This window comes from Fusarium graminearum, chromosome 2, assembly GCF_000240135.3.
Source record: "Fusarium graminearum PH-1 chromosome 2, whole genome shotgun sequence".
Taxonomy (NCBI): domain Eukaryota; kingdom Fungi; phylum Ascomycota; class Sordariomycetes; order Hypocreales; family Nectriaceae; genus Fusarium; species Fusarium graminearum.
In genome coordinates, this window is record NC_026475.1 from 5,944,849 (window position 1) to 5,955,341 (window position 10,493).

The following is a 10,493-nucleotide window of genomic DNA, read 5'->3' on the forward strand; positions in this document are numbered from 1 at the left end:
TGCATTATCACTAGCATTGAACCAACAGTGCTTGTTATGTAAACATCAGCGAGCTTTTCTGCATCTCCCCGCTTTTCTCCTCCTCCTCCATTCCCCTAGAGACGGACGGATGCAATCTTCATCACAAAGCGGTCTTTCTTTTCACCTCAACACATCGCCTTCGCCATGGCCTTCGCTCCTGTTGCTCCTTTGACAGGAGAGCATGGCCAGGCTCTTTCAAAGTACGTATTGCTCCTCTAATATGTGACAAAGATTTACAGCATTTGCAGGTTGCTCATGACGGGCACATATTCTGATCTCACAATCACATGTGGCAAAGACAAATATGCTGTCCACAAAGCAATCGTCTGCTCGCGATCCCCCTTATTCGCCGCTGCCTGTGATGGCGAGCTCAAGGTACGTTCATTACCTGTGAGATCGTGAACGAAAGTGCTAACAAACGACGTAGGAGACCAAGACTGGCGCTATTGACCTGCCTAACGATGATCCCATCGCGGTCAAAATGATGATCCGCTACCTGTACACTCAGAACTACGTACCCCCAGAGACGTCAGATGCTTCTGAGTCTAAGACAAACTCCACCCAGAAGTTTGAACCGGAGCATGTTTCAGTGAAAAGACAGTGCGTGAGCCAGGCTAGTCCTTCCGGCCTTTTCTCAGCTCCGACATCCACTGCACCGCCGAGACCTGTTCCCTCGCAGCCCAGAGCTCAAGTTTCTGGCGTCCGACGTGACAGTCATTGGGGTTCGTCATCCGGGCCGCCGAAGAACCCCTTTGCCCCTACCCCTGCCGCACCAGCTTCAGACCCCCCTGCTCCACCACGACCCCCGAATCTCGTTCTGCACGCAAAGGTCTACCAGCTGGGCGAGAAGTACGGGATGAAAGATCTCATGGCTCTTTCTCTCTACAAGTTCAGGGACGAGGCCGTGACCCACCACCACAGCGACTCGTTCCGACATGCTTCACGCTTTGTCTACGGCTCGACTGTTACGCAAGATCGTGGAATGCGCAACGCTGTAGTCCAAGCAGTCAAGACAAACATCGATTTGCTTGATGATAAGGCGTTTCAAGTCGTCATCAAGGGCACTGAGCTGGGATTTGATCTTCTCCTGAGCCTCACTCAGACTCGACGTGGAGAACTCAAGCGAGAGGCGGCCTCCTTGTAGAGTCAGAACAGTGTGTTTTCTATGGACGTTGACGAACAAAGATAGTTGTGTACATATCACGACTGCAAGTTTGTAGTTCCAAAGATTTCGAGTCTAGATTCTGGCCAAAATGGGTTTATTCTTTGGCGTAAGTTAGCTAAGGCCAATACTGAATACAACGGACTGGACTCACTACTTGACTCTCCCATGATAATCTTACATGAATCCCCTTTCGTGATAAGCGTACTCCCTATCTCTAATTCTTGGTACTCCTATGAAGCCTCTTTGCAAACTCGTTCCCAAGTATAAGTTTCTCAGTCATGTTACTGAAATACCTGTCTGTAACCCAAAAGTCGACCATGATAGGCTTCGAGTGCCTCGTTTCTCGCCATTCTATACCTAAAACCTTTCCCATAACGCGACCCACACAATTATTGAATTCTCTTGACTGTGATGAATGATGAACATCATCTTGTTCCAGCTCCTCTATCTCCAGATTAAGTTGCTGAGCTGTTGGAAATTGGATATAGTTGCCGAACACGCGGGGATCGATAGTTGCGTTGATCTTAATAGGTGGTGCATCTGGTTCCCCAAATACTCTTATCCATCCTCCTTCGATCTGTCGTCCCACTTCTGTCTGCCGATCATTTATAGAAGTCTGGGTCGATAGCTCTGGTGTCCGGGCCATCTGGGTCGTACGGGGCATCGGAGGGGTCTGTCGCGACTGCACAGATGGCTGTATGTGTATGGGTGGTGTCGGCGGTGCATGATGTGTATAAGACACACGATATGAAGTGAACATAGGTGCCGTCTCAACCGATGAGCAGTCGGTGGTAGTTTGGGTCTGCTGCGATGACCCAGATGTCGACGTTGAGCGAGAATCTCTGCTGCTTGATGATTGACTCGATGCATGTCTTTGTCGTCTTCTCCGTTCGCCATGCTTCCGTTCCTTATTATAACTAGGGACAGTTCCAGTTCGGCGCATGCTTTCTGACAGACGGACGAGGAGCGTTGCACAATCTTCGAATTCTGTAATGAAATCTTTCCCGTGGTTCTTCTGCAGTCGCTTACTGCGGACCGCTTTGTTGACGGCCCTCTCGGTGTGTTCAAGCTGATCTCGCAGGGAATGGCTAGATGGTGTCAGTGATCAAGAAAACAAGTGAAGGGCATCAAGACGAAGTTCCTACTTACACCTGCACTTTTAGTAAATCAGCTATCTCTCCTTCTGCTCGATCCAACAGGTATGTAGTGATCTCAAGTTCTAGAACGGGGCCCATGATGGAGAGATACATCACGATCCTATCCAACGTGGTGAAAATCGTCGTCATTTCCGTGTTGATCCAAAGGTACCATTTCATCCCGTTCACCAATTTGAAATTGCTTGACGTGGAGTCCATCACTCCTTTCTCTGCCTTTGTCAACTGCCACTCGAAATATTCCGTGAGTTTCCGTATTGACTCTTTTAGATTGCCTCTCTGGATGTACTTGGCAACCCTTGAAGCTGGATGGTCCATTGCTTTGATCCTATCATAGTTGTCTTTGAGTCGTAATCGCGCGAGCTCAATAGTTTCATACGCAGAGTCGATATGCTCCGCAACAGACAAGATCTCGTGCTCCCTTGAGCCGTCATCATTGGCGATTTTATACAGCGCTTCGACAAATCTAGCAGTGGGCTTCGCCAGGTTGACAATGGTTATGACGCTGGAAATTATACCGATAACTTCTGCCATTATGAGATCAAGTTTATTTTCCTTGGAGGAAATACGATGAAAAAGGTTTACAGGAATTGAGATTGAGGAGATTGCAGCCTATTTGTGCCCTCTTCATTCGCATACAAATACACCTTTCCATGCGCGTTCATTTGGATTTTTGAGTAAGACTCACAGCCTGCTTCTCAAACGACATGAAGGAGGCAGGATATTATGAGTGTGTGTGTTCGGTTATCTCTTTATGGTCGAAGATGGGAGGCCGGCCATCCCTCCCTCAGCAGCTGACACGTCGAGCTGCACCTTTATCACAGCATTGGAACCAACAGCATAGCCTGATTTCAAGTACCCCGCCTCAATTCCAGTTGCCTTAATCAGTTCTAATCGGTGCAACCATTTTGATTGCATATCAAACGAGGCTCACTGGTAAACAGGATGTCTCGCTTCAAACCCAGAAACGGCATGCAAAGCGACAGGGTTGCTATATAGTATGCAGCTAGCCATCGGACAAACCGGAACCGGTCAAAACAGCTAGTCTTAGCATGCAAAAAACGAAAGCAAGCAAGATGAACCTACGAACAAGATAAAGGAGGCAAATCTTTTGTCTGAAACGATTGCCGTGAATCAAAAAGAAGAATCTCGTCATTAATTCAAGCTGATAAATCAGATGACTAATCGTAATTAGGCCTACCCGGAACATCAAAACCCCGGCAACCTTGACATCACCTCACAACACCGAAACTATCCTTCATACATCATCACTGCTTCCAGTCATGGCCAAGGAAGAACTTGGGTTGAAGATAGGCTTCTATGCCTATCCGTGCGCCCTATTCGTCACGCTTCTGGGTGTTCAATCCGCCCAGTTCTACCTCGCTCGTCATGGCGATCCGAAAACGCGTCAGAACGCGTTGGACAATGATCTCAAGACAAAGATTGAGAAACTCCAACGGTTCTACGCAAGGTTAATATGGGGCTTTCAACTTATTCTTTCAGGATTGATTACTGCGAGTATCGTTCTTGCTACAAAGGAGGTTTTTGCGGATCAGAAAAATATTGAAGGGAAAATACTGTTCTCATTCAGCGCTTACTTGGCATCATTTGTTGGCGTTTTACTTTATTTCCTTGCCGGTCTCCTCCCCGATCCCGAAGGTCCATGGAATCCGAATAGCTCTCATCTCGCAGCATGGTGTGTTGCTGCGCTTGCAGAAATCGTCATCGCAGCAGTCTTGTCTGTGGTTGAGCCCCAACTTCGTGTCTCGCCCAATTTTGTCGATACCATCAACATTCTCGGCTCGGCGAGAGTCTTTGTTCTTGCTCTCATGATCGGCTCGTTTACTTTGAGAGAGTATAAGATGAAATCCCTCGAACCAAAATCCTTGCCCGAAGAACGCCAGGGTTTGTTGGAGAATGGCAATGGCAACGGTTATGGAAGCGTTCCACCCTCCGCAGCTGAACCAAGACGTACACAGGTTTCGGGAACAGGCTGGCTCGATTATTTCGCTGGTTTCAAAGTCCTATTTCCTTACCTCTGGCCCAAGGATTCACCTCTCTACCAAGCCATCGTCCTTGTCTGCATCCTCCTCCTGATCGGCCAACGTACCGTCAACGTTCTCGGTCCGCTCCAACTCGGTGTACTTGTCGACAACCTTGGCGAAGGAAAACTGCCTTACAAGGAGATCATCCTTTACGTCGTCTACCGGGCCCTTCAAGGCAACCAAGGTGCTCTCGGAGCAGCGCGTTCCGTCCTCTGGATCCCAGTATCACAATCTCTGTTCCGACGACTATCTTCTGCTGCATTTGAGCACGTTCTCGGTCTATCCCTAGAATTCCATCTCAACAAAAAGGTTGGCGAGGTCACCAGTGCGCTAAGCAGAGGCGCTTCTATAAACACCTTCCTCGAGAGTTTCTGTTTCCAGGTTTTCCCCATGGTTTTCGACATCTTTGTTGCCGGCGTGGTGTTCTTTTACAAGTATGATCCTTTTTATCTCATTATAGTGTTCTTCATCATGTGGTCCTATATCTTCCTTACTATATACGTGGCCAAGTACCGTGGTAAGCAGAGGAGAGACATGGCCGTCAAGACACGAGAGATGGAGGCTGTCAAGACGGATGCCATTGTGGCGTATGAGACGGTCCAGCACAATTGTGCTGTCGTTCGTGAGACTGGGAGGTTCAGAGAACATGTCACTATCTTCCAACGCGCTGAGCGACTTGTGCAGTGGTCTCTGGCGGCTCTCAACCTTACCCAGAGCTCCATCTTTTCTCTGGGCACAGCCCTCCTCGTTGCTGTCTCGGCATACAAGATTTCTATCGGAGAACAGACTGTTGGAGAGTTCGTGAGTCTCATCAACTACTTTGTTCAGCTTCAGGGACCCTTGAACTTCTTCGGCACATACTACACCATGCTGCAGAACAACCTCATTGAAGCAGAGCGACTTCTCGACCTGGTAAGCTTTTCCGCGACTCCAATATATGAATAACTGCTAACTTGAACAGTTCAAAGAAACTGCTGGCGTAGTCGAAAAGCCAGATGCCATCGTTCTTCCTCCCATCAGGGGCGAAGTTGCCTTCAACGACGTCAAATTCGCTTACCAGACTAAAAAGGGCGGTCTTGTCCTCGACGGCATTAACTTTACCGTTGCACCCGGCACAAAGACAGCCATCGTCGGCGAGTCTGGCAGTGGAAAGTCCACCTCGCTCAAGCTTCTCTTCCGCTTCTACGACGTGACAGACGGTTCTATTACCATTGATGGCCATGATCTGAGGGATGTCAAGCTCGACAGCGTACGCAGAAACATCGGTGTCGTGCCGCAGGATACCGTGCTGTTCAACGCGACCATCATGTACAATCTGCTGTATGCGAGACCTGATGCAACAGAGGAAGATGTGTTTGAGGCATGCAAGGCTGCGAACATCCATGAGAGGATCTTGAACTTCCCTGATGGGTACGAGACCAAGGTTGGAGAGCGAGGTCTAAAGTTGTCTGGAGGTGAACGACAGCGAGTAAGTTCATGCGCATCGAGGAGTCTGAATATGGCTAACTTTTGTAGATTGCTATCGCACGTGCTATTCTTAAAGATGCGCGAATCCTTCTTCTTGATGAAGCCACTGCTTCTCTAGACTCTCACACTGAGCGACAGATTCAGGATGCTCTTGAGCGCGTAACAGCCGGACGTACAACCATCACCATCGCGTAAGTCGGATATCTTACCATTTCTAAGCATAGACTAACCATTTCTCAGACATCGATTATCCACAATCACAACTTCAGATCAAATCATCGTCCTTCACAAGGGCGAGATTGTAGAACGCGGCACACACAACGAGCTCTTGGCCTCTAAGGGAAGATATCATGCCATGTGGGAGAAGCAGACGACGATTGAGAAGAAGGAAAAGGAGAAGAAGGAACTTGAGGGGGAGGCATCTGAGACTGCATCTCAAGAATGAGCGTGATGGGTTGTATAGAAAGGTATAGAATGCTAATAGGTTGTTGTAGATTCATCTTGGTTAATTAAATGTTGGTCAAAATATTGGCCCTCTTGACTGTGTTGGAGACCTGTTGTAGGCCGTGACTGCGCCTCTAAGCATTAGGGTAAAAATAAACAGCCTAATTTGTCTGATCTAAGTACCATAAACTGACCTACTAATTTCGTCTACTACTTCCAGTGGTCAGTTTGTCTGATACCCTGAAGCATGTATCGGCAGAAGTCATTTCCTCCTGCATTAGTCGAACTGAAGTTACTTGATCAATTGCTCGAGTGGGTACCGCATTAAATGAGTCTCAATTGAAGGCTCTTCTTTGGACAATTCGTGTTGTCGCGAGTTCCACTCAACCTATATCCCCCCACCCAAGAAAAAAAAAAAAAGAGAAAAAAAAAAATATTATCGTGAGGACCCTTGGTTACGATGGGTCAAGTCGTGGTTGATGATAGTGAATGTTTGTCGCAAAGACGAACAAAGATGGTGTAGATTGAATTGAGTTGAAAGCTGCGACGGTGACGACATTGACTGCTCAAGTCATGACATTCCTTAAAGTGGCAGCTGCAGAGCTGCTCTTTCTGTTTGTAGAGCTCTGAGCTGCCTATGACGACACTAACAAGCCCTCCCACCACTTTGACGGTTGACCCCTCTATTTACTGTGCCTCTCTACTCTACTCGTACTTTTCTCTCCCATCACCACTTCTTGAACTCTTCCATCCAAATAAACAATCACTCAATCAATCACTACATCACTCTCATCCAAAATGTCTGCCATCCCCACCTCCACCTCGGTCATCGAGTCTGCCGTCATTGAGGCCTCCTTCAGCGACGTCTGGCACCTCATCAAGCTCCAGGACTTCTCCAAGTTCTACTCTGCCCTCGAGTCCTCCGAATGGGTCAAGGGCTCTTCTCCCGACACCGACATCGTCAAGTGGACCTTCAAGGACGGCACCGTCCTCGAGGTTAAGCAGGAGGAGCACTCCAGCATCGACCACTACATCACCTACAGCGTCATCTCATCCCAGCCCGCCCTGAGCTACACCTCCGTCGTCAGCACCATCCGCGCCTACCCCATCACCTCTGGCCAGAACGAGGGTCAGACCTTTGTCACCTGGAGCGGAAACTTCTCCAGCGACGCCGACGCTGGTGTTATCGCTGACGCCAAGTTCAAGCGCCGTGAGGCCCTCGCCGACCTCGCCAAGGCTGCTTCCAAGAAGTAAAAAAAAATGGTGTTGATGGAAACGTTCGAGACAGGTTTTTTGAAGGAAATGAAATGATATTACCACAACGCAATGCGATGCGATGCGATGGATGATGGATGGGCAGATTACGGTTATCACTTGTATATGTAACTTATCGCCCAACCTCTGATGAATTCACAGTCAATGTCTGATTGCGCCTGATGTCTCAAATGAACCGTGTCAGTAATTATAGGTGCCGTCTAATTGATCCTAGTGCAGTGCCACTGTTACTACCCATGGATGGAGATGGTGCAATGCGAACAGGGTCCAAATGCCACTGATGATGCGAAGCAATCTAGGTAGGCGTCTCCGTCACTCGCGCAATGTTTTACGTCTGAGGATTGTTAACTGACTGTCGCAATAATATGTCCTCTACATTGATACACTAACAGGCCCAGAGCGCACAAAACAAAAGGTTGCACTTTTCAGGGTCTACGGAAGGATCCGAGTCTTGGTGGAGAGCTTCAGGGTAAATACGACGATTTTGAACCCAGTGTTTTCGGCATCGTCGATGGACGATCGATTGACTACCGAAATTGTAGAATCCGATATAAAATACGGAAAGAATAAATATGGCATTGTTTCTGTAGAGGTCTACAAGCGTTAAAGTTCTCAGCGGCGGGACAAAGCAAGCTTTTGCCACAACTCTGTCAACGTCCTCATCATGAATCACATTTGTTGGGCGCCTGAGAATTCGCTTAAAAATGCGATTGACGAAAGACAGATCAATGTCTTGCAGCTGATAACGGTTCTCTAAAATACAGTCAGCTTTAGACTAGATGGTAGGTCATTCACAATAAATAGGTAGTTTCCCTTGAGTTACATAGTTGGTAGGGATAGGAACGCAACCCAAGACATGGCAACAGAGTTCAACTGTCGACAAAAGCTTGTTTCTCAACGCCCAACGCTTATCTGTTCTATTTGACCACGAAAGGCCATCTCAATAACTTCAACCACTGATACATCTCCGCCTAGATACAACCCTTTGCATGGGGTGGCTTATGCTTACTTGACCATCATTATCTAAACGCGTATTCGGTCCTCATTGCCACGCGTTCAATCATCGTAGGCGTAAACGTCACCTTTAATCTCAGCCCCAGCACAGTCAGCGCAACATTGCAACGCACCGCTTATTTTTACCTCGTTCCCCTTGCCCATGGAACGATCGGTATTCCGATACGCTGGAAACTCCGTGCCATCGAAACTCGGATCACAATCTCCCGCCGGGTCCGATGCGAGAGGGCGTGTGGAAGCTTGCAAGGGGCTAGGAGATTCTGCTCCACCACAATTTTACACACCCCCGCTGGACATTGACGATGAGGCCTAAGGGCTTGTAGCTTGTGAAAGTCCATGTTTTGGTCGGACTCACGGGTTGTGGGATCACCGATCAATGCGTCAAGTGGGGTACGAAAAGAGTCTGTTAGATCATCATTTGTGTGGATTGACATTATTCTAGATTAACATTATTTTGGTGGACTCGTTACACACTACACCGCTTGTATGCTGTCTGTAATGTAGGTATAGAAAGCAAAATATGCATATTGATTGTGTGCATAGGAAAAAGACATTAACAGTCGATTACTTGCCTCCTCGGTTACCAGTAGTCGGGAATGGCTTCTCCAACTTGACGCACCAGAGGAAGAGATCTTCCAAGGGTAGTAGTCCCAACAAAATACGGTTAGACAACCACGCAGCCAAAACAACAAGCGTAGCGGCCATCGCATCAAGCCAGTAGTGATTCGCCGTAGCCACAATAATCGTCAGGACAAAGGCAGGGTACAAAATACTAAGCGCCACGAAAAACACCTGCCAGAGCTTGCTGAGGCGCTTCTCGCGGGGCGCGAGGCGGCGACGGAATAACCCAGAGTGGTACAGAAGCACAGTACCAATACAGAACGAGTAGCCAAAGTGCAGCGAGGGGAACGCAGCCAGCTGGTTGAAGAACTTGTTGGTGGCGTAGATGGACTCGGCGTCCTCGCGACGGACAGTATCGAAGAATCCGTACTCCTCGGGTAGGAGACGAGGTGGCATGCATGGATACGTGGTAAACACAACGAAACTGAAAAGGTTGGTCAAGGTCATCATGCGACGAGCTTCGGCAAACTGGGCATGCGTGGGTGCGGCGTAGTAGTACCATGCGAGGAAGCTACGATAAATTCCGTTAGATGATGTTCAGTTCCAAGACGTCATTGTAAAAAAAACATACCTGACAGTAACGGGGATGTGAATAAGTGAGTAAGCGCGGTTGAGAATGGTCAACATCGTCTGATGATCATTTCTGAAGAACGACTGCACATCGATCTCACGCAGGGGGAACATCCAACTGAACGGCCCCTCGTGCTCGAACCACAACACCGCCTTTCCATGGTTCTCAGCCGTCTGCCATACACCGTCGGTAGCAGCAACAAGCTCGCTCGCATTCTTGACACCGACGTAGAAGACCAAGTTGACAGCCCAGTAGAACATCTCGACGAGAAAGGGAAACTTTTGTATAAATCGCGAGTGCCAGTACTTGGCGTAGCGGGACGAGTTGGGCGTACGGATGACGGCGCCGCAGCAACTGCGCTGCTTGGGAGGGTGGACTTCTGTCAGCGACGAGGTCGGCGATGCGGCAGCGGCGAGGTTGAGACGCTCTGTCTCGTCGTGAACGTCTTCTTCATCCCATGGCTCGAGTTTCGACTGGCCCAACAGGCCCTGATCTTGTTTGGACGAAGGGATGACGGAGAAGTTACGTAGGCGGTTGAAGTAGCAAGATGCTACCATGACACCGACGATAAACTATGGTAGACATGTGAGGTTAGCCATTGTTCATTGTTCATTGTTGGGCAGGATAGCAACAAGTTGAAGAAATCGACAGGGGGATTCGATTCGATGTACGTACAATGGGTTCGACGACAGCATGATAGGCAAATTGCGGTGCGC

At 48.6% G+C, this 10,493-nt stretch overlaps 5 protein-coding genes across 5 annotated transcripts; 3 read left to right on the forward strand and 2 right to left on the reverse strand.

The window, feature by feature from the left end:
• Positions 1-165: 165 nt before the first annotated feature.
• On the forward strand, positions 166-1,165 carry FGSG_03807 (uncharacterized protein; the record flags this gene model as incomplete). The annotated part of the gene is made up of 3 exons (XM_011323577.1): positions 166-221; positions 261-396; positions 449-1,165. 3 exons carry the CDS (start codon positions 166-168, stop codon positions 1,163-1,165), a joined length of 909 nt encoding a protein of 302 aa, XP_011321879.1.
• A 235-nt stretch (positions 1,166-1,400) lies between these two features.
• On the reverse strand, positions 1,401-2,874 carry FGSG_03806 (uncharacterized protein; the record flags this gene model as incomplete). The annotated part of the gene is made up of 2 exons (XM_011323578.1): positions 1,401-2,274; positions 2,336-2,874. 2 exons carry the CDS (start codon positions 2,872-2,874, stop codon positions 1,401-1,403), a joined length of 1,413 nt encoding a protein of 470 aa, XP_011321880.1.
• Positions 2,875-3,623: 749 nt separating this feature from the next.
• On the forward strand, positions 3,624-6,297 carry FGSG_03805 (uncharacterized protein; the record flags this gene model as incomplete). Its single annotated transcript, XM_011323579.1, has 6 exons — positions 3,624-3,811; positions 3,932-5,186; positions 5,262-5,297; positions 5,347-5,853; positions 5,991-6,043; positions 6,093-6,297. The coding sequence occupies 6 exons, from the start codon at positions 3,624-3,626 to the stop codon at positions 6,295-6,297; spliced, it is 2,244 nt and encodes a 747-aa protein (XP_011321881.1).
• A 730-nt stretch (positions 6,298-7,027) lies between these two features.
• On the forward strand, positions 7,028-7,733 carry FGSG_03804 (uncharacterized protein). Its single transcript, XM_011323580.1, has one exon. It carries the CDS (start codon positions 7,095-7,097, stop codon positions 7,548-7,550), a length of 456 nt encoding a protein of 151 aa, XP_011321882.1. The 5' UTR covers positions 7,028-7,094; the 3' UTR covers positions 7,551-7,733.
• A 1,295-nt stretch (positions 7,734-9,028) lies between these two features.
• Positions 9,029-10,472, reverse strand: FGSG_12380 (uncharacterized protein; the record flags this gene model as incomplete). Its single annotated transcript, XM_011323581.1, has 3 exons — positions 9,029-9,717; positions 9,778-10,349; positions 10,449-10,472. The coding sequence occupies 3 exons, from the start codon at positions 10,470-10,472 to the stop codon at positions 9,150-9,152; spliced, it is 1,164 nt and encodes a 387-aa protein (XP_011321883.1). The 3' UTR covers positions 9,029-9,149.
• Positions 10,473-10,493: the final 21 nt, after the last annotated feature.

Bases quoted from the DNA above. Each gene is read 5' to 3' on its own strand.
- FGSG_03804 (XM_011323580.1), top strand. From the start codon at position 7,095: ATGTCTGCCATCCCCACCTCCACCTCGGTCATCGAGTCTGCCGTCATT.